The sequence below is a fragment of the Mustela lutreola genome, chromosome 14 (assembly GCF_030435805.1).
Source record: "Mustela lutreola isolate mMusLut2 chromosome 14, mMusLut2.pri, whole genome shotgun sequence".
In the NCBI taxonomy this organism is placed as follows: domain Eukaryota; kingdom Metazoa; phylum Chordata; class Mammalia; order Carnivora; family Mustelidae; genus Mustela; species Mustela lutreola.
Genome location: NC_081303.1, coordinates 12719322 through 12741588, shown reverse-complemented (window position 1 = coordinate 12741588; position 22267 = coordinate 12719322). Strand labels below are relative to the sequence as shown.

General features: G+C 41.6%; 1 protein-coding gene across 5 annotated transcripts in view; it reads left to right on the top strand.

Moving 5' to 3' along the window:
- LPGAT1 (lysophosphatidylglycerol acyltransferase 1) overlaps window positions 1-22267 on the top strand; it is a 120110-nt gene that overhangs the window by 34306 nt on the left and 63537 nt on the right. The window contains exons 1-3 of one of the 5 annotated variants that reach the window (XM_059145054.1): window positions 4536-4814; window positions 5078-5281; window positions 6180-6440. In XM_059145054.1, the coding sequence (XP_059001037.1) occupies window positions 6203-6440 (238 nt within the window). In that variant the 5' untranslated portion in view covers window positions 4536-4814; window positions 5078-5281; window positions 6180-6202. Of the gene's footprint in view, window positions 1-4535; window positions 4815-5077; window positions 5282-5432; window positions 5540-6175; window positions 6441-22267 lie in introns of those variants that run through there. The other 4 variants (XM_059145051.1, XM_059145052.1, XM_059145055.1 and 1 more) reach the window with 4 other exon arrangements.

Genomic DNA, 22267 nt, shown 5'->3' with positions numbered 1-22267 from the left:
ACTTTTCATATATTTACATACATTTATAATATACACATTTCCCTTATATATTTTACATATTTATTATATATTTATTTATATACATATATATTTATAATATATATATTTCCCTTTTTGTTTGAAGTTAAAGCCGACTAGCAGTCAGAATTTGACTTTTGGGTGCTAATTTCTGGTTTGCAACTATTTTTAGTGATGGGGGGGTAGTTGGGCTAGCTCACTGCACACTTATAGCTCTGCTGAGGGGGTTTTCCCCTAGACAGGAACTAGATCTCTGAAGCTCTAGCACAGAGATCGGCCCAGGTAGGTGAAATGTTTTTGTAATTGCCATGAGGAAAAAGAGAGGGCCCAGGGGATTCTTCTGCCCAAGGGAGCTCCATCCTGGTTATAATCTGATTAGTTAATGTGTATTCCACCAGATGGGTGAAATCAAACCTTCTAAGGTATTGTGGTTACAATGTTTTAAAATGTCTGGAAACTCCTGGAAATGTGAGAAGTCATCTTTCTTTTTCAAAGGACCATCTTCTTGTGGTTCACATGTGGGCTTTTGAAACTGAAACTCCAACACGCCTGTGGCTGTAGGGTGGAGTCTGTTTTCCCTCCCCCCCCCCCAGCGTTGGGGTGCACATGAAGGCTGTCAAATGCTTGACTTGATTAATGTTTGCGTTTTGATAAACAGAGCTCTAAGGTAGCAGGAACCTATTAAAGACTGTCCTTGATTTCTTCAGTTCTCTTTGAAAGACCTGGCCTTCTCAAGCTTGTTAGTGTCATTGAAATCATTTATACATGAGTCTGCCTGGACTGTTTTGGAAATGAGCTCCAACAACAACAAAAAATCTCAGGAGGGTACCTAAGTGGGTTGAAAGATGGTGGGGCCAAAACATTATATAGATACACATTGTATATCTAAGATGAGATACTACAAATTAAGCATCATTGAAATTGCTCCTTGAAGTCAGCTTAAATGCAGAGTCTTACCCATTGTAGGTACTGAGTTGTCTTTTTTTTTTTTTTTTTAATTTATTTATTTATTAATTGAGAGGGAGAGAAAGAGCATGGGCAGAGGGAGAGGCAGAGAGAGAGACTCTTCAGCAGCTACCCTGCTGAGTGTGGAGCCCGTCAAAGGGCTCAATCCCACAACTGGAGATCATGACCCGAGAGTTGAATGCTCACCTGACTGAACCTCCCAGGCTCCCCAGTACTGAATTGTCTTGAAACTGAATGTGCCGCAGTCATCAAGAAAGTTAAAAAGATAAGCTCCTTCATTGGCCCTGGGCAACCAATCAAAACAAAACAAAAGACCAGGTCATATCTACACTTGGACTATGGTATCTTGCTTTGTTTGCTTAACTTCAAGAAAAGTCTAATGAGATAGGAGCCAGTCAAGAGGAGAACAGGTAAAATAATCAAAATTGGGGCTTCCATATCCCTTTCACAAGGAGGTACTTAAATAGTGTAAAGCAGTGTAAGCAGTAAAGGATGATGTTATGGCTGAACTGTGTCTCCCTAAAGCTCATATATTGAAGCCCCAACCCTCAGTACCTCAGAATGAGACTGCATTTGGAGACAGGTTCTCTGAGGAGGTAATTAAGTTAAAATAGGAGTCCTGAGGGTGGGCCCTCACCCAATGTGATTAGTGTCCTTATAAGTAGAGATGAAGATACACAGGAAGAGACAGACGTTAGACACATGCACACACACCATCAACCATGTTAAGACATAGCGAGTGGGCAGCCATCTACAAGCTAGGGAAAGAGGCCTCAGGAGAAAACAATCCTGTTGGGAAGGAACTTCCTTAGAGGCTCCAGAGAGAGGGCGACGCTGCCGACACCTTGATCATAACCGTCCAGCCTCCAGAACTGCGAGAAAATAAATTTCTGATGTTTAAGCCACTCAGTCTGTGGTACATGGTTACAGCAGCCAAAGCTGACTAACATAGATGATAACAGATATGATCAAATAATTTAAAATTAGGAAAGGTCTAGGGGAAATATGTGATTATCTTAGGATACCTCTATGTCAGGTTTTCTTAAAGCAAGTTCTATATACTACCCATATCAGAATTACCGATGATATTTTTTAAAAAGCAGGCTCCCCGGCTCCTCTGGGAGTACTAAAATGTTCTGGTAGGAGACAATCTATCTTTTCAGTAGACATCCCGAGGGGTGTTTTGTACGCTAACATTTGAGACCCACTGTGGAAGGTGCTGTTCAACCTCTGGCCCTTCTCTGGGCCTGGCTGGTTAGTACTAAATACAGCTCAGGAGAGCGCTGGTCGGTCTGGTGCTGTGGCAGCGGCACACTGGCCCAGGAGCCAGGTACAAACCCCACTGTACAGTCTTTCTATATGTCAGCCAGTGTTTACCAGCATTTGGGGGAATCCTGAAGGGGACAGAGCAAATAGAATCCATGTGCCATACCCGTCTTACTCACTTAAAAATATAATGATATATAAAGAAGAACCTATACAACTCGACACCAAGAAAACAAACAATCCAATTAAAAAATGAGCAGGGGACATAAATAGACATTTTTCCAAAGAAGACATCCAGACTTCCAGGGACACTGAAAAGATGCTCAACATCACGAATCATCAGGGAAATGCAAATCAAAACAACGATTCAGCAATTCCACTACTAGGTATTTACCCAAAGAAAACAAAGAAGCTAATTCAAAAAGATATACCCACCCTATGTTTATTACAGCATTGTTCATAATAGCCAGATATGGAAGCAACCCAAGTGTCCATCCACAGATGAATGGATAAAGAAGATGTGGGGCAAGCGCATGCGCGTACACACACACACACACACACACAGAGGAATATTACTCAGCCATAAAAAGAATGAAATCTTACCATTTTCAACAGCATGGATGGATCTAGAGGGAATAGTGCTAAGTGAAATAAATCCTCCAGAGAAAGATAAACACCATACAATTTCACTTATACGTGGAATTTAAGAAACAAAGCAAAGGAACAAAGAAAAAAATATATAAACCAAGGAAGAGCTTCTTAACTATCGAGAACAAACTGGGGGGTTCCTGATAGGAGGTGGGTAGGAGGATGGGTAAAATAAGTGAAAGGGACTAAGAATATACAGAATTGATCAATCATTATATTGCGCACCTATAATTAATATAACACTTTATGTTAACTATACTTAAATTTTAAAAAAGAATATGATGGCATCTTTTAAACAACAACCTACCGTACCTATATTATTTCTCTCATGAGATTTATTTACGGACGCTATTACCTTGATACCTAAATTCTCAAAGAAAATACAAAAAACTGGAAAGAGCATATCTAACTTTTCTATTGGTACACGTTAGTTAAAATTATATGGAAAGTTCTCTGATAGGGCCTGCACCTTTTTATGCCCCACGCGGTTAAAATATAATATTAGTGAAGGAGGTAAATAACATCTATAAATAAAAACAAATTAATAATAAATGGAAAGGAATCTAATCAATTGGTTCTGCCAGGCTCTGTGCTTTCATGCATCTCCTCATCGCCAGGGCGAATGGGAATAGAAAGCATTCTTTCATATGGCATAAAAGTGAATTCTCTCTCTTTCACCTGCAGACCAACAAGCTAATTAAAGAGAGAGAGAGAGAGTTAAATAGTTGAGAGTCCAAAGCAAATACAGTAACAAATATCCTCAAAATAGACAGAATAGGTGCCATTCTGATTTATTAAACACGTTAGTTCACTAGGGACATGTAAAAACGGCCCCTGACCCCATTTACAAATTTGATGAAGGGATATAAGATTTTATGCGGTTTTTAAAAAACTGAAATGTAGGTAGGCCATTTGAGAATGTTCAGGTGAGCAGGTCATTGAGTTATTTGTCTGTTATCCTTACGGGGGGTCAGCGTTTGAAACAGAATGCAGCTCCAGGGTCCGGGAGTGACCAGGTCCGTCCAGGGATACCTATGGCCACTATTTTTGTTACTTAACGGCACTTAATGGCAGGCGCTGCCTCAGTGCTTTTCCCTGCTCAATTAACTAAGTGTCAGTGTCTCTGTGTAGACCACCCATTCCCACTGGAGTCCTTTTTTTTTTTTTTTTTCTTTAGGGGGATGGGGATGGGGACATAGATGGGGAATTGGAATTTTCATTCATGTTCTGGGTGCTCTCCAGAAAGAAGAATTCTGGCACTGAAAATGAATTGATTTTAAACTCTAGACCTTAATCCTCTGGGGAGGTTCAGAAGAGATGCCGTGAGAACAACTGGGCTTCGTTAGGAAAGAAAAGAGGACACCCAGCCTTCAAGGAGCCGGCTTCCCAGTCTGGGCACCGATCGGTTTGTCAGAGGAGGCAGAGCCCTAACAATGAGAACCGGCTGTGTTGGCTGAAGGGGGCTCTCGGTTTGGACCGCGGCGCTCCTCGTGCGCGGTAAGGCTCGCCGCTCATTGCCGGGCCCTTCTGAGCCGCCCTCTTCCTGGGAACTAGGTTCGGCGAGGTCCCGCCGGCCTAGGGACCAGGCGACCCCAAGGGCCTGACCCGCGGACGAGCGGGATCCGGGACGCGGGCGGCGGCCGCGGCGCCTTCATTAGAGGGCGCTCTGGGGGCAGCTCCGCCGCAGTGTCGGCTCGCGCCGCTTCCTCCCGCTGCCCCTCCGCGCCACCCCAGCGAACGCGGCCGGGCCCGGGGGGACGAGTCTCGGCGCCGCCGGGGACCGGGCGCGGGCCGCGCCGCAGCCGGAGCGGAGTCGGGCCCCGCCGCCGCCTCCTTCCGCCGGCCCCGCCGCCGGCCATGCATTCTTCCGGCTCCTCTGGCTCCCGCAGCCCGCGCTGGGGCCCGGCCAGCCCGAGGTAACCTCCGGCTCGGCGGGCGCAGGCCCCGGGGCTGCGGCGGCGGCGCCGGGCCCGGAGAGGTGCGGAGGGGGCGGGGAAGGGGTGTCGTCGCCGTGCGGCCCGGGGAGGAGGAGGCGGCGGCGGCGGCGGCGGCGGCATGAGGGACGAGGGCGCGGTAGGCCCCGAGGAGGAGGCGGGGGCGTGGGGCATCCGCCCGCCTCCCCGGACCCGCCCCGGTGACAGGTCCGGCCTCTGAGTCCCCGCCGTCCCTCTGTCCGCAGGCAGCCGCGAGGGGAGTAGGGCGCCCGCGCGCCCGCTCGCGCCGCGCCTCGGCCGCCACCGCGTCCATGACCGCGACCCCTCGGCCGGGGACACCCGCCGCCGCCGCCGCCGCCGCCGCCGCCGCGCAGCACCGCGCCCCGGGCCGCCAGCCCCCGGCCCCGCTCGCCCCCGCGCTCCACAGCCCGCCGTCCGCACCCGCCGAGGTGAGCCCGGCGCGCGGGCCGCCCCCGCCGCCGCGACCCCTTACCGGGGCGGCGGAAACCGCTGCGGGCGCCCCTCGTCCCCCCGCCCCCCCCCCCCCCAGCACTGCCGTCGCCTCTTCCTCCGCGCCTCTTCCATCACCCCTCGCTCGTCTGCCCTCTGCTCGGGGACTTCATTCTCCTCATCCGTGGCCCCGGTGCCTTCACCTCCTCTGGCTTTTGCTCCCCTCCCCCTACTCCCGTCCTTCCTCCTTTCGCCGGGTGAGCCCCTACTTTCTTCCTCTCGCCTCTCTGCCCTCTCTTCTAGGCCCCTCTCCCTTTTTCCCCTAAAAAAAGGGGGTGGGTGGGCAAAAACCCCTTTGCCGCAAACGAACACTGTTGGCACAACTCTCTGCTAATGCGAGAGAGCTTTCTAAGGCACGACCGATGTCCGGGAATGGGGGTGGTGCGGGTACCCAGGTTCTCATAGCTGGGAAAGGGGCTCGGGTCCCTGCAACAGCCTTCTGTCACTCGTGTCGTCAGTTTGGGGAGGCTGAGGCTGTCTGAAGCAAGTGGGTCTGTTTGTCTTCCTGAAAGTGCCCACAGCAGACTGCGGTGAGGCGCGGTGCGGGCACGGCCGCTGATTAGTTAATGGGAATAGTATTATCATTTGCTAAATATATTATGACATACCCTGTGCCTCTGCGAACAGCTCCCTTGACCTTGTGCGGCTCCTCCTCCCTCGCTCTCTGTCCCCCTCTGGAATTTCCCGGAGAGATCACCGAGGTACTACACCGGGAAGGCTTAGATCCTCGGTTTTCCTGGTGGTTTTGTGCTGGAGGCGGATTTCTGTGTTGGTGACTATGTGGATGTGTATAATCCATTTTCCTTTTTAAATGAATGTTTCTTTCACCTCAGAAAGACAGGACGGACGCCAATGTGAGCATGGCTGTGACTTTGGAAGAAGCTCCGTGGCTGGGCTGGATCTTGGTGAAAGCCCTGATGAGGTTTGCCTTCATGGTCGCCAACAACCTGGTTGCTATTTCATCCTACATCTGCTATGTAATTATACTTCAGCCCCTTCGACTGCTGGACAGTAAGCGGTTCTGGTATATTGAAGGAATCATGTATAAATGGCTTTTAGGAATGGTGGCTTCTTGGGGATGGTATGCTGGATATACAGGTAAGAGCGTGAGCACTTTTGTTTAATGCGTATGAAACAATTTGTAATGTTATGCTTAAGTCAGGAGCCATGATTAAATATATATTACACTTTGGGTTGAAAGATGCTTTGCTGCTTTGGCTTGTAAAAAAAAAAAAATAGAAAACAATTCTGTTGAGTTTTTTTTCAGAATCCCAATTTAGGAAGGATGATATTTTCAGATGCGTAATTTCATAGTTATATACTGATAAATCTGTTAAACAATATGTTTTTAATGTGCTTGACATTTATCAAAACCCGTTTGCCAAAACTCACCTAGAGAAATAGGAGTGGGTTATATAGGACTTGAGGGCTTATAAAATGAAATAACATATTTAGCCCATAAATATAGTAGGAATTTAGAAGAAGGACTGAGCCATATTTGTACTGAGATAGTTTAGTAAGTTTTTTCATTTAATGTCATATTGTACTGTGTTAACACCTTAAGTCAAGCAAAACATGGCTTTCTTTTCTCTTACGTATGTTTCTTTTGTTTACTGGAATCTATATTTTAATCTCATAAATCTGTATGAGACTTAAATATAAGAATTAAGTTTTATCTATGTTAATTTATATTCTGAGTGTCTTTAAGTAGATTTATATTTCTGCCTTTAAATTGCATTTTGGGGAACAGGAATAATGCTCTTCTGAAGTGGACTTTTAAAGAACTAAATGAGAAGTAGTGTTTATTTTTATTTTCTGTTTAGAAGCCTTCCATGCTTTGAGAACTTGGGCCTCTGCTGTGAAAATTCTGTGTTGTTCATTACATTTATTTGACTTTTTTCCCCTAAGAATTAAGATGATGAGAAAAAAAAAAAAAGCATTGAGGTTTCTAGCACTTGTCTTAGACATTGAGGCTTTTATCATAGAATTTTATAATTGATAGCTTCCATGCCGCAGATGCTGCGGTCAGTGGAGTCTGTAGAACATAGCTTGGAAGAGTGAGGAGGGTACGAGGCTACTCCTCAGGGTCAAACAGTGTGGCAGTTCCCATTTTAAATTCTGTCTCCTTCTTTCCTGCCCAGGCTGCATCTGTAGATTTTATCTATGCACAGAAGAAAAGGACTGACAATGCTTGGGTTTTATGGAGTCTAACAGACTCTTGCTAGGTCAGAGTGCTCGTATTTGCCCTAGATGGAGCATTTTTTTTCTTTTGGCAAAGCTGTTTGTTATTCTGCAAGACCCAAAGCTCCCAGGCTACTGTATGCATTGCTCTGGGTCTCATTGAGACCCTGATACTCTTTGGATAGAGTAGGTGAGCTTCTAAGTCCTTTTTTAAGACCTTGTGGTGGTAGTGGTAGTGGTAGAGGAAAAAAAATGAAGTCTTAGCTATGATGCTGAATTCTTACCTGAGTTACACTGCTATCTTAGAATTGCTTTGCTCTGTATAGTTTAAGTATCCCCAAATACGGTATGTGGTACTAGTGACTTTGCTCTGCATGTAACGTACTCCTTTGCTGGTTTTAAATCAACTCACAGTATTTTTAGATAAAGTTCTGGAAGTTCATTCTACTTAAACACAATGAAATAGTGAAATGCTTGTGCTCGTGCGTGTGGTTTATTTGTGTATAGACTATAGCATGATGAAAAGCTGAACAACATTCAGCATTGACCTTGAGACTATACTGAATGCAGTGATGCTGCTTGAAGTTAGTTATTCTTTGGCCACAGCATGGCCGCAACGCATTTCTGAGCATATTTTCTTGCGTTGTCTTTCCCTCGCTGACTATGGAACTGCACAGTTTTCTCTTGCCACCTGCTTGGAAAGTGGTCTTGGCATGATCTGCATATTTTGGTCTTTCTGAAGCATCTGTTCTCTTCAGGCTACTGCATTCTGACCACTTAAATAGAGAATATTTTAGTGTTTATATTTTAATTGGTTTTCCTATAGGTGGTGGTCATGGTCATGGCCTGATCACAAGGGAACGCAATCATGAGGTCAAACAAATGTAGGAAAGACTTTTGTGGAAAGCCACAGCTGGGTTAAAGAAGCAACACAAGCAGGGGCTGATGAGCAGATGCATCCATGAGAGAGCCTAGAAGGTTAAATTAGCGTTTGGTCTGGATTATGTGTTCCATTTCTTCCCTTTGTATCAAGAGGAAGATGGGTTTCAGTTTTTTCCCTTCCCCTCTGCTTAAGTTTCACAGATGGAAAATTGAACATTGCCAGAGGAATTGTGCTCAGCAGATCTGGGATGTTCATGTTTTGAACATTTCAACAGCCAAACTGTGGAAAACCACTTCTGAGGAAAACTTAATTAATTAAATGTTAATTGGGAAGCTAAAAATTGAATATTGATATTGAATATCATTTTTTCAAATTGTGATATTCAGTCTGAGGCAAGTCAGTTAGCTAGCTCTGCTGCTTACATTGATTCCCTAATCTACGCTACCCTATATGGTAGGTACTTAGCCAAATGCTGCTGTTTAAATTTTAATTAATTAAAATGAAATAAAATTTAAAATACACTTTCTCAGTCGCACCAGTCACCTTTCCAGTGCTCGGTCCTGGGTGGCTAGTGGCTATTGTGCTGGAGAGCACAGACAGAACGCTTCCATTGCCACAGAAAGTTCTATTGGGCAAGTCTAACAAATAGTATGCCTTTCTCCTTTTTCTTCGGACTTTATCTTTATAAAAAGGATATTTTTCTAAACACGTTTCTCTTGAGAAGACAGGAAGGCTTATTAAAGCTTTTTTAAAAAAAATTGTCTTTTATAAAATGTCACAAAAACGAGTCCTATAAACTCAGACTTGCTTCTTGGATGGAGAATGGTGAGGCTAGTCAGCCCAAGACCTTGAACGACTATTCTTATACTTGGTGTTTTCAGAGCTGGAGTACTGCCTGTGGACCTAGAACATGGAGAAAGGGCTTTTCTGGTCTTGCTGCCTGTTTGTGACTTTCCAGGGGAACACAATTTTTGAAAGAATTCTGGTGACATTAGGGTTTTCATCTCTAGCTTGCTATTAGGTAATGGTGACTGCTGCTGCCACATTTCCTTTCATGGCAAGTGTTGTACAAACATCTCATGTTGAGGAAAATTTGTGTACTGCCTTTGCCCTAATATTTCAGAGAGCGAACCAAAAGACATACTAATGTAACTAATGATCCATTTCTGCATGTTTTATTCAGATCTGGGATAAATCATTATACTTTTCTCCCCTCAACTGAAGTGAGGACTGGCAAATTTCAGAGAGAGATTTTTTTTTTTAAGTAAAATATGTTTAAAATAGTTTATTTTGACCTTCATTCACTTATCTTAATAAATTCATTGTTTCTCATCCAAACACATTTCATTAAAGTCTCTTACACAGAATCATTAAAAAAAAAAATTCATTGTAAGTGGAAGCTCTGGAATTTCTATATAGGATAAGAGTCTTTTGGGCCATAGTCTGGCTGGAAAGGAGCTGGGATGTCAGGAGGATGCCACTAGGTTGTTTTTGCCTAGCAAATGCTCTCTCCCTTGAATTGATGGCTTTAGGGAAAGCTGACGGAGATAGGTTTAGCTTCCTCCCATTCCCCAAGTGGCAGCCGTCATGACTGTTAGTCTTTGTCGGTTATTTGAGTCTCTGATAGCGTCTTATTTTTTTATTTTTGTTGTGGTACAAATTCATTGCATGAGAAAAACTATTAGGAATTATATCTGATGTTGAAATCCTAGAGAAAGTTTTAAAAATATATCTCCTAGAGCAGTGTTTTTCCACTTTTGAGTCATAAGCCATTTAGTATCGGGCTGAACATTTAAAAGAAAAATGAAATAGAATAGAGTGAAGATGAAAAGATCATTCATGTGTGTATCTATTAGGGAGTGCTACAGAATGGGTTTTTTACTGTGAGTCCTCTCAACATTTGAAAGACCTTGTTCTAGTGGAAAGAGCACTGCAGTATAGAACTGGGAGTTGCATGGTTTAATCTGGTTTTAACTTTAACATCTCTGCTCCCTGGTGGGGGGTGAGATTCTCAGCTGCTAGCTGCCCAAGAGGCTGGGAGCTCTTTACAGATGGTAATGTGGTCTTTCTAACCCTAGAGCCTAGTCTGTTGCCTGAAGCTCACAGAGGGCCCCTTCCATGTTTCTTGAATGATTGCTTTTTTCTTTCTTGGTCCTAGCTGAGGTGCCTTGGCTGCCTACCTTCCTGAAACATCAGAGAGCAAGGGCACTGCCGTCCGCAGAACACAGACCCTGAACTGGATGGTGTTTTTCACGCATACAAATATATGCATATATATCCATTTCCTACAGTATCACATTTGTTAATTTAACACTCCATTATTGAGCTTTTGTTATGTGTGGGAACAGGTGTCGTGGAGGTCCTGAGGTGCACAAGACATAGATAGAGGCAATCTCTAAGGAGTTCGCAGATGCCTCGGTGGGGAAGTCGGTACACCAACAGCACAAACATCCTGGTAGAATGTTCGTGTAGACATGTAGCATGGGATTAAAGAAGAAGGGCTCCTGATCTCGCATCAGTGGTAGGTGGTAGCCGACAGGGAATAGGGAATTTAGGGACTGAATGACTTTAAATGCCTTTTTTTTCCCCATTAGGGAGATACTTCTCTGTTGGGCTAACTGGATAATCGGTAATTATAATAGATTTAAAAAGACTTTTGCATAATATGTCAGTTTAAACTCTGGATCTTCATGATGGTAATATGAGCTAAGTATAAGCCAGGCAGGGTCCTGAAGATTTCAGGCACTAAATGCTCACAATAGGCTCACCAGGTTGGTGTAATAACAATACCTTCCTTTTGTTATTGGTTTTGAAATTCAAACACCCAGCATCACAGTTAACTTCTTGAGCGCTGAGTTGATGTTGCCATAGGCAGAGTCATTATTGACCTTTATAGAATATTCCTAGAGTCTCTTCATCTTCCCTACCCATATTGCCCTTTTGTTTCGGAGACATGAAATCTCTTTCCAAAACTACAACACCTGAAAACAATGTCATAGCTAGGGATTTCTGCAGGAGGTTAAGAAAAAGTTTTGCTTCTATTGGTAGTATATTTTTTGACGAAATTGACAAAATATCACTTCCTTGAATCTCTACTCTTACAGAGGACAACATTTCAACTGGGATTTTCATTCTTGAGTGCTTATACTAGATTGCCATCCAAGTGAGGACTTACCTCATGATGTTTTGTCTGTGGCATCATGGACTTGAATCCAGGAAAGGAGTGTTCAGGACAGCGTTTTGATTTTTATATGGAAAAACACCATTCAATGTAAATATCATTTAATGCTTTAAACTCAGCAATCTGGTAGTACTCTAAATTTGATATCTGGTCTTATTTCAAAGATCATATATAATTGAGTAGTTAATTTAGATCAGTTTTTTTAGTACAGAGGATACTCATTCACGCACACATACCCGTATGCACTGTTACGGAAGACCTGAAGCAGTATTTGCAGTGTTTGTAGTGGTTACCACCACAGACGCTGGAGTCCGAAAGAGCTGGGGAAAACACTTCCTACTTTCTTTTTATGTTCGCCTGATATTTCTTTGCCCGTCCTTTTGTTTTTAAACTTTTAAAATTACTTTGATTTAGATGTATGTCTAGTAATCAACATGGAGTTAGGTTTTGCTTTATGAGTAAATTTGGTTTTTTTAAGAACATCTGTTTAATTTTAATTTTCATTATTTATTTATTTGAGAGAGAGAGAAAGAGAAGGCACAATGGGGAGGAGGGGCAGAAGGAGAAGGGGAAGCAGACTCCCTGCTGAGCAGGGAGTCTAATGTGGGACTTGAATCCTGGAATCATGAGCCAAGCCAAAGACCGATGCTTAACCAACTGGGCCACCCAGGTGCTTTATGAGTAAATTTGTAAATCTCTTTGTTTTCATATGAGTTGAATCTATTTACATTTATTCATATGTCAGATTTGCTTTATCTGGGCTCTGGCATTTTATTTTATGTTTTCTGCTCTCTCTCTCTCCCTATATATATATACATACACACACATTTTAGTTCTTTCACTGTGTTGTCTGCTTTTCTTTGCAGTTTTGTTGTGATATTTAGGTAGGTTTGTATTTTAGTCTTGTTGCTTTAAATGATGTTCTTGGTTCTCTGATAGTAACTCTTGGTTCTTTTCAAGGAACAAAGGTAATATTCTGTTTAAATCTTCTCTCTTCCCCTTTTTCTTCTCCATCACCAAATCTTAGTCAATAGCAATAGTAATTATTCATGATAGTATTTGCATTTGTAATATTATATATGCTTGTACTTTAGTACTTGATTTGTGAGCTTTAAGACTATCCACTGACTCCTTACTATCATGTCCAGGTAATCAGTAAGCTTATGACACTTCCTGTTTGCTTTCTCCCAATTTTTTTGTTATTTGCATTTATGCATTTTCAAGGCCTATAATATTTATGTTCTGTTTATCACCCTACCTCCTTCTGTTTTAGTCCTTATTCTTCAGTTAAATATATGTATAATGCTCACCCAAGCACTTTTGCAGTTTTTCCCAGTCATTCTTTGGTTGGCTGAAGTTCATTCTCTAGTAATTTCTCCATAAAGAATCATGGCAATGATATGAGAATATTATTCTTACAAACATGTTTAGAACTTACTTTCTTTTTTACCTTACATTCGAAGGACAGCTTAGCAAGCAATAAAATCCTTGGCTCAGGGGCAGTTGGGTGGCTCAGTCATTAAGCTCCTACCTTTGGCTTGACTCATGATCCCAGAGTCCTGGGGTCGAGGCCCCCATTGGGTTCCCTGCTTGGTGGGAAGCCTGTTTCTCCCTCTACCACTCCCCCTGCTTCTGTTCCCTCTCTTGCTGTGTCTTTCTATGTCAAAATAAATAAAATCTTAAAAAAAAGAAATCCTTGGCTCACCTTTGCCTTAAGTAATATAGGTGTATACAAATGTCTTCTGACCTTAAGTGTTGCTGTGAAGATGTCTGAACCCATCTTGGATTTTTTCCCCATATTAATGATTGGATCTTTTTTGCCTATCTGCCCAAAGGATTCTTTCTCTCTAATATTTAGTAATTTTACTGGGATATGCTGGTATAGGATAAGCTGGCACATGTGTGCCTTTTATTATGTACTTTAAATCTGTTTTTATTTCAGGGAAGTTTTCTTTAATTATATCTTTGAATATTTATGTCATTTGCTTGTTTTGGTTTTCTCTTTTGGCGACCCTGATTTTATGTTTGTTGGATCTCCCTTTGTGTATCTTTTTTAAATCTGTCGTTTTTTCTTCAATCATTTTAAAACTTTTTCATGTGTATATTTGTCTTTAATATCTTCTATGGTGTCTTATGCAATATCTCTTTTCTTTGTTCTCATTTCAGTTTCTTCTTCATTTCTGTGGTGGGTTTGTGTATTCTTCTGTTTCTTTCTTGAGTTCTTCCAGTTCGTGCTTTCACTGTTCCTCTTGTCTAGATATTTCTTCCTTGAGTTCTTATATTTATGCGTGTGGTTGTCTTCATAGTGGTAGTAACTTTACTGATTTTCTTACATTTATTCAAGAATATTTATAGTTTTTATCTTATACATTATAATATTTTTCTAGTGAACATTCTTCTACAGTTAGTACATTGTGCTGCTCATTTTTGCCATTTTTCTTATGGTAAGTGAATGCTGTGCCAGTTACCTTTTTATTCCTTGTACTTTAATGATTTGGATTTTTCTCAGTCAGCTCTTTGTAAGAGGGCCAGGGTAGATTCCAGATTTCTGTCTCAGAGGAAATCTTTTTACATATGGCACCTGGGTGTGCTTCTCTGTGTTGCTACAGGTCCTCTGCTTCTCCAAACCAGACTGAGCCTCGGTGGCTTTTTGCTACCCCTTCTGGACTTCCTACTCCTTCTTTTGTAGCTGTGACTGGAGAGACCCATGCCAGTGTAAACCTCTCTCCTTAAAGAAGTGCATTTTTACTGTTGTTTTTGGAGGTCTGCCACTCCTGGGTAATCCTCATCACATGCCGCATTCTGTCTCGGCTCTTCATTCCCATCGTAGATTGTTTCTGGTAGCGGCCTTATTTGATCTTAGCCCTGATTTTACGTATTTTGGAGTTTTTATATTTTTTTCTCCTAGGTTTGCTTAAAAAAAAAAAGGGGAGTTTTGTAAAGTTTTTTTTTCCCTTCCTCCTTGTTATTATGTGTATTTTTTAGGAAGATTCATATCTGTTAACTCCACCATGTTCATATCAGAAAGTACAACACAACAACACAGGATTTTTCTTCAACTATGTGTTTATAATTCAGATAGTTCTGTCACTATTCTACCATACTACTAGTTGATTATTATAAACTGGAGACCAGTTTTACCACCTCATTCATTTTCTTTTTTTTCTTTTTCTTTTTTTAGTAATCTCAATACCCACCATGGAGCTCAAATCACAACCCCAAGATCAAGAGCCCCATGCCTCTCTGACTGAACCCACTAGGCACTCCCCTAATTAATTTTCTTTAAGGTCTGTCCAAAAGCAAGAAATAGCCTTATCAATTTTTTTTCCTCATAGTGTTTCCCAAACTGTTTTGATTCTTGGACTACTTGTCAGCAGAGTATAGTTAAGGCATCCCCTCTATTTCCCCTTGGCTACAGGAAAAAAGTGTCACCAAAGTGAGCAGAAGTGAGTGACCTTTGGTACTTCAGTAAGGAGTATATGAAATGTAATCCTTTTTTTTTTTTTTAAGATTTTATTTATTTATTTGACAGAGATCACAAGTAGGCAGAGAGGCAGTCAGAGAGAGAGAGGGGAGAGAGCCCATTGAGCAGAGAGCCCAATGCGGGACTCGATCCCAGTACCCTGGGACCATGACCCGAACTGAAAACAGAGGCTTTAACCCACTGAATCACCCAGGTGCCCCTGAAATGTAATCTTAATACTAGATCTGGTCTGTGGATCACCTTGAGAACTTTAAGGGTGACCAGTGCCCCCCCAAACTTTGATAAATACATGTATAGTATATTACATATATTAAATATACTCGATATATGTATAATATATTACATACTAAATATATTATACTATATTTGTAGTTTATTTGTTATAAACTAGTTTCAAGAGTTTCCTTGCAGAGCTTGCAAACTAGTGGCTGTATTCAGCAGCTGACCAGCTTGATTTGGCCTTTGCACTATTTCAGCTTTTTCTCATTAGTTGCCAACATTTCAAAATTAGGGAGATTTCGCAGAACATAAAAAATAAAACCAAAACCTCCTTGAGAAATTCTGGCTGTGCTGGGTCCTCATTCTTGTCTGGCAGAAGTTTTCCCGAGCTAAGTAACAGCCACTTCCTTCGGATGGAGCCTGTGATCTCTAGTGCACCCAAGATATCCCACTGCTTCCTTGTCTTCACTCTGGGCCTGCTTTGCTCATGTGCATTACTTACCTAGACCCCAGAGGCATAGGTAATATTTATTTAAAAAAACTCAAATGACAGTTACTAGTCTGTTTCTGTTAGACATATGATAATTTTGCACTTATATGCCTTACTAGTGCCTATAAGCTCATAAGCTTTACCATTAAAAACTGAAAGTTTGTTAGGGATCTCAGCTGTGGGTTTCGTGTAGCAAAGGCGTGTGATGGAAACTGAAAAATGAAGTGCCATTAGTAGAACATGGTCACAAGGTTTTTCAAATTTCATGTACTATATTACTAACTTGGTGAACTATTTGCTACTATTGTACACTCCTTAATTAGTAGAAGCTTCATTTCTTCTTCTGAATATAATCATATAAAATCTAAATTTTTTTAAAGATTTATTTATTTTAGAGAGAGCAAGTGGGGGAGAGACTCTTCAAGCAGACTCCCTGCTGAGCACGGAGCCCCATGCTTGGCTTGATCTCACCACCCGTGATATGATGACATGAGTGGAAACCAAGAGTCAGCCGCTTAATTGATTGAGCCACTCAACCGCTCCATAAAGTCTACATTATTAAAATTAGTTACTACTCTTTGCTTTTCATGTTTTAAAATATAAAAAACAAAGCAAGCCTAATTGATTTCTATATCTTTAAATTATAGTAAAAACTATTGTAAAAAGCATGCATAAATTTTAATTGTAAGGTTATACTTTTTCTTATGGTTTAATAGCTCTGATGAAGTTTATTAGTATAACACCTTTCCCAGATTTTTTTTCTACTCATTAAACTTTAGGAAACATTATGAATCATGTACATAAGATATTTTTGCATATGCTATTAATTTGAAGCTTGCATTATTTGACACTTTAAGGGGAAAAACATCTGTAAATTTAAATACACCAAGATGTTTCTGAATCATCAGAAGACTATGATCAGTATAGATTTGGTGTTAAGGATCTATAATACATATTTAAATCGAAGTATAATTCACATACCACAAAATTCACTGTATTAAAATGTAAAATTTAGTGGTTTTTAGTGTAGTCACAAGATCATACAACCATCATCACTGACTAATTCCAGGATATTTCATCACCCCCTCAGGAGAAACCCAAACGCATTAGCAGTCACTCCCCATTTTCTCCACCCTTCAACTGACCTTGGCAACCATGAATCTATGTTCTGTCTCTTCGGATTTTCCTATTCTGGACGTTCCATATAAATGGAATTGTATAAAATGTGGTCTTTTGTGTCTGGCTTCTTTCACTGAGCATGTTTTCAGGGTTCATGTTTCAGTACTTCATTCCGGTGTACGGCTCAGTAATACTCCATTGTGTGGGTAGATCACATTGTGTTTATACATTCGTCTGGTGATACACATTTGGGTTGTTTCCACATCTTAGCTATTGCAAACAATGCTGTGAACATTCATGTGCAAGTTTTTGTGTGAACATATGTTTTCAATTCTCCAGGACCTAAGAGTCCAATTGCTGGGCCATATTATAGTTCTGTGTTAACTTTTTGAGGAACTGCCAAATTGTTTTCCTTAGCAGCCGCCCCATGGTACATTCCCACCAACAATGTAGGAGAGTTCCAGGATCTTTGCTCTCTCACTAAAACTTACTATTTTCTAGCCTTTTGTTGTTCTCTTAATTTGGCCATCCTAGTGGATGTGAAGTGGCAGCTCATAGTAGTTTAGATGTGCATTTCTCTAATGACTAATGATATTGAGCATTTTTTTATTTGTTCATTAGCCATTTGTAAATCTTAGGAGAAATGTCTATTCAGATCCTTTTCCCATTTTTAAAATGAGGTTGTGTGTCATCTTATTGTTGAGTTGTAAGTTTCTTTCTATATTCTGTATACTACCCCTATCTTTTTTTTCATGGGTTGATTTCACTGGATGACACTTTTGGTGTCAGATCTAAGAAGTTACTGCCCAATTCAGTATCATGAAGATTGTCACCTTTGTTTTCTTTTGAGTTTAGCTTTTATATTTAGGTCTTTGATCCATTTTGAGTTAATTTTTCTATATGCTATAAGATAAGGGTCCAACCTCATTCTTTGACATGTGGACATCCAATTGTCGTAGCATTTTTTGTTGAAAAGACTGTTCTTCAAACCATAAAAGACTCAATCTCAAAAAACAGACTGAGGGTTGCTGGGGGGAGGGGGACACACGAGGGTGGTGGGGTATGGACATTGGGGAGCGTACGTGCTATGATGAGTGCTGTGAAACGTGTAAACCTGGCGATTCACAGACCTGTACCCCTGGGGATAAAAAAAACCAATATTAACAACAAAAAAAAGAAAAGACTGTTCTTTCCACGTTGAATGGTTTTGGCATCCTTGTGGAGAATCAACTGGGATTAATTGGAGTCAGTATGAATTAATATTCATATTTGGGTTAAGTGACCCCTTACCTCTTTACTGAGAAGATGCTTTGTAGTTAGGTGTTTTGCTAGTAGCTGTCTTAGAAATATGGTTATAAGGAATAACTGTTTCCAGTCTGCTATCTCAAGAAAACAGGACATTAATTGTAGAAGTATCTTGTGTGATAGACCAATCAAATCCTTATCAACTACTTACTGCCAGTTAATAGTTACTAATTTGCAAGATACTGTGCCAGAGAATATGATCTAGGTTATTCCAACCAAAAGGATTTTTGGCATAGTTTTTATTTTTGGTGGATGGGAATAGTTGAGTTTGCTATCAACTGTGTGTCCAAAGTGCACCTGTGAAAAGTTTTCTGAAAAACAGAGATCAGTATGCACATTTTCCCTTAATGTGAGGGTTCCATTTTTAAAGTTAATTTAAATCAGAGAAGAATATTAACTGGAAACCAAATTTATTTTGTAGAATAAAATATAGATTACATCGATAAAGAACAGGGTATCATTTGAATAAGAATTTTGGGCTATTTTTTTATGGGTAGACTGAAATTGCTTTTTGTATGTGAGAGACTGAATTGGGCATTTTATTTTTACTTATTTTAATTTTTATTGAGGTATAATTGGTACAAAGTATTATATTAGTTTCATGTATATAATATGATTCAACAAATTCTATACATTTCTCAGTGACTCACGATAAGGGTAATTTAATATCCTTCACCTATTTTACCCTTTTCTTTCTTTTTTTTTAAAAGATTTTATTTATTTATTTGACAGAGAGAGATCACAAGTAGACAGAGAGGCAGGCAGAGAGAGAGAGAGAGAGAGAGGGAAGCATGCTCCCTGCTGAGCAGAGAGCCCGATGCTGGACTTGATCCCAGGACCCTGAGATCATGACCTGAACCGAAGGCAGTGGCTTAATCCACTGAGCCACTCAGGCACCCCTATTTTACCCTTTTCCCCCAACACCAGGAATCATTTCAAAACTGAAATAATCATTTAAAGCCATTTTAAACCTCAGATAGGTATATACAGATGTATTTTGAACAAGAAATAGATATTGCTAAGTAAGTGTGAGGTTAGAGATAGCATGATGTTAGAAAAAAATATTGACTTTTGAGTAGTAGGAGTTTGGTTCCTGCCGCCATCACTTGCTAATTTTATAACTTTGAGCTAGTTACCTATCTGAGCCTCCATTTCATCATCGGTAAAAGTAGAGGTCCTGTTTATCTTTCGTGAAGCCTTAATATTTAGTGGATAGCATGGTGTTTTGCATTCTATAAAGAATGAATAATATCATCGTTATTATGGTTATAATTATATTAATGCCTAGGAAAACAACTATGTTAACCTCTGGGGAAAGGTATGTCTAAATGAATAAAAGCTAGCCTGGTTAGCTTTTATAGTCTGACAAATACATTTGAGGACACTTAAGCTTAGCTTATGGTATGTAACTCAGTACAGTTCTGCTTTAATCAATTAGTAATTCATCATTAGTCATTTAAGCCATAGTCCAACTAAAATATTAACATCTATGTTTATAAATTACGAAATCTCCAAGCAACTTATGTTTAACTGTCTTCTAATTAATTCAGCCACCTATTCTGATACTAAATATTTGAGTGCCAGCTCTGCCAGGCACTGTGCTGGTGGTGGGGGACAGCGGCAGAATGAACAGCACATCCGTTCTTCTGCGGTTGACATTTCTTGTCGGAAACAACAGGAGTCACATGACCACCGTGTGATCACAATTGGGAAAAGGGGCTCTGAGAGCTAGTAACAGGGGGCTGAATCTGGTAGTTTCAGGTAGTTTCAGGGAGGAATGGCTTCCTTGAGAAACCGAGACTGAGAGCTGAGGAGTAGGTAGGAGTTGGCCTGGTGATGCTGGAGGGGGGCAGCATGTTCAGAGGATGAAGAAGGTTGGTGGCAACAAAGGGAGGGCCAGGTGGGCTGCAACAGGGAGTGAATGAGAGGAGCAGGGGTGGGGGATGAAGAAGAGAGAAAGAAACCAAATCTAGTGAGGTCTTGTAGTGCCCCGTAGGGATTCTGAAGTTTATCCTAAGAGGAAGCCATTGAAGGATTTTACGTCCGGGAATGATGGGCTCAAACTCATACCTATAATTCCAAGCTCTGCCCACTTTGTGGAAATGGATGAGAGGAAAAAAAAAGGAGGGTGTGCAGGGGCTACCTTCGGGAAGTTTCTCGCTTTATCTCAGTGAGGTGACAGTTGCCTTTCTAGCTGATGGCGGTAGAGGTGGAAGGAAGTGAACCAATTGGAGAGTTTTCTAGGAGGAAGGTGGGCAGGACTTTCTGAGTCATGGCCCATAGAGGATGTGGTAGAATGGCAGGGGACAGGGATGACCATGAGGTTTCTGGTGTGACCTGCTGGGTAGACAGAGAAGCTCAGAGAAGAGCAACATTAAGAGGAAAGAGAAAACTTCAGCATAGGACGGATGAGAAGCATCTCAGTGGAGCCCGGCAATAACCACAGACACGCTGTCCAGAACCTAGAGGAGAAACCTGCACTTGGAAGATGAATGGGGAAATTGCCTCCGGTAGGTATTTAAAGCCGGAGCTGGAGGACATCCCCCCGGGAGATTGTAGGTGCCTGTGAGTTCTGAGGCCCAGGATCAGACTGAGGAAATGCCCACATTTGATGTGGGGGGGGGGGGAGTGGGATGCTGGATCTTCTGTGGATCTTCTGAGAACATTAGAGGGGTGGAAGCAGTGCCTCCCCTAGGAGCGTGGTGGCAGAAGTCAACGGTGTTCCAAGGGAGGGGCCGAAGGATTGCTGCTGACAGTTTATGTTTTGTAAGATGAGAGCTGATTTATTAGCCTGCAGCTGCATTTGGCTAGAGCAGCTTCTTGGAGGCGGTAGAAGTGGAAACTGGATTGGAGTGCACCGGAGGTGAATGATGAATGGGATGAGGTCCGATGGAAACGTGAACGTGTGACTCCCCGGAAGTGTGGCTCTGAGAGACGAGGGGCAATAGTTACAAGAGAGAAATTGGGTCAAAAGAAAGCTTTTCAGTTTGGTTTTTTGTTTGTTTGTTTAAACTTTTTGAGATGGAAGAATCTAGATGTTGAACCACTTAGAGTAGGACATGATGAAATCCTGGTCATTTACTTACACGACTCACATATTGAGGAAACTATTCTTAGAGGAGATTGAATGAGGCACCACTTATCAGTTCGATACATTTCGTGGAAAGCACTTAAATGTTGGCTCTGGTGGCAGAGGCAGGCCGTGACGCAGCGCCTGCCTAGTTTGATCCTGTTTTGAACTCTTATTTACCAAGGCGTCTCCTTAGCCTCCTGCCCTCTCTTGTTGATGTGCTTCCTGTTTCCTATTATATAACAAAATTCAACTAAATTTGAAGATCTAATTACTAAGCAATTCGTGAATCGGGCAGCACCCCGTCTAGCAAGTAGAGAGGTGCTCCCATGATTTGTACAAAAACTGAAGGATTTTATAGAAGGTGGAGGGCAAGAAAGCTATTGGCAAAAGAAAAGGATTGTTCCAGGCAAAGCCACTTTCTTGCGGAAAGGCAAGGTGTCTTTTTTTTTTTTTTAAGGCAAAATGTCTTATGCAGATTACCTCATCTTTCTTTGGGGGATGGTGAGGGCCCAAGTGGCACAGGTTAAGACTACAGTTCTGGGGGAAGCTGGAACTACAGTTAGATTGCATATTAAGTACCGGTTTGGGAACTCTATCTAAGTGACAACCACTTTGGGTCTGTGGTTTTGTGTGTGTGCGGTTTTTTGTTTTTGTTTTTGTTTTTAACACCGTCAAATCTGTTCTTCAGTTTCCTTGAAAATTTCTACCTCCTTATCTAAACCCATGACATCCTGAAAGAGGACTTGGGCTGCCCCTGTTTTTGACCTCAAACTTTTCAGTTGGTTTCTTCTTTCCAGCTTGTCTCTTGGCTCAGGCGGAAGATCCTAAGGGCAAAGCGTTCCCATGATGGGGACCAGAACCACCCCCTCAAGCAACAAGGACAGCCCTGAGCCACCAAGACCCCATCCGTGATTGACCCCAAGAGGATGATCAATTTAACCTTCACTGTCGGCCTGCACGTTATCTACCCACCTTTGTCCCATATTTTCC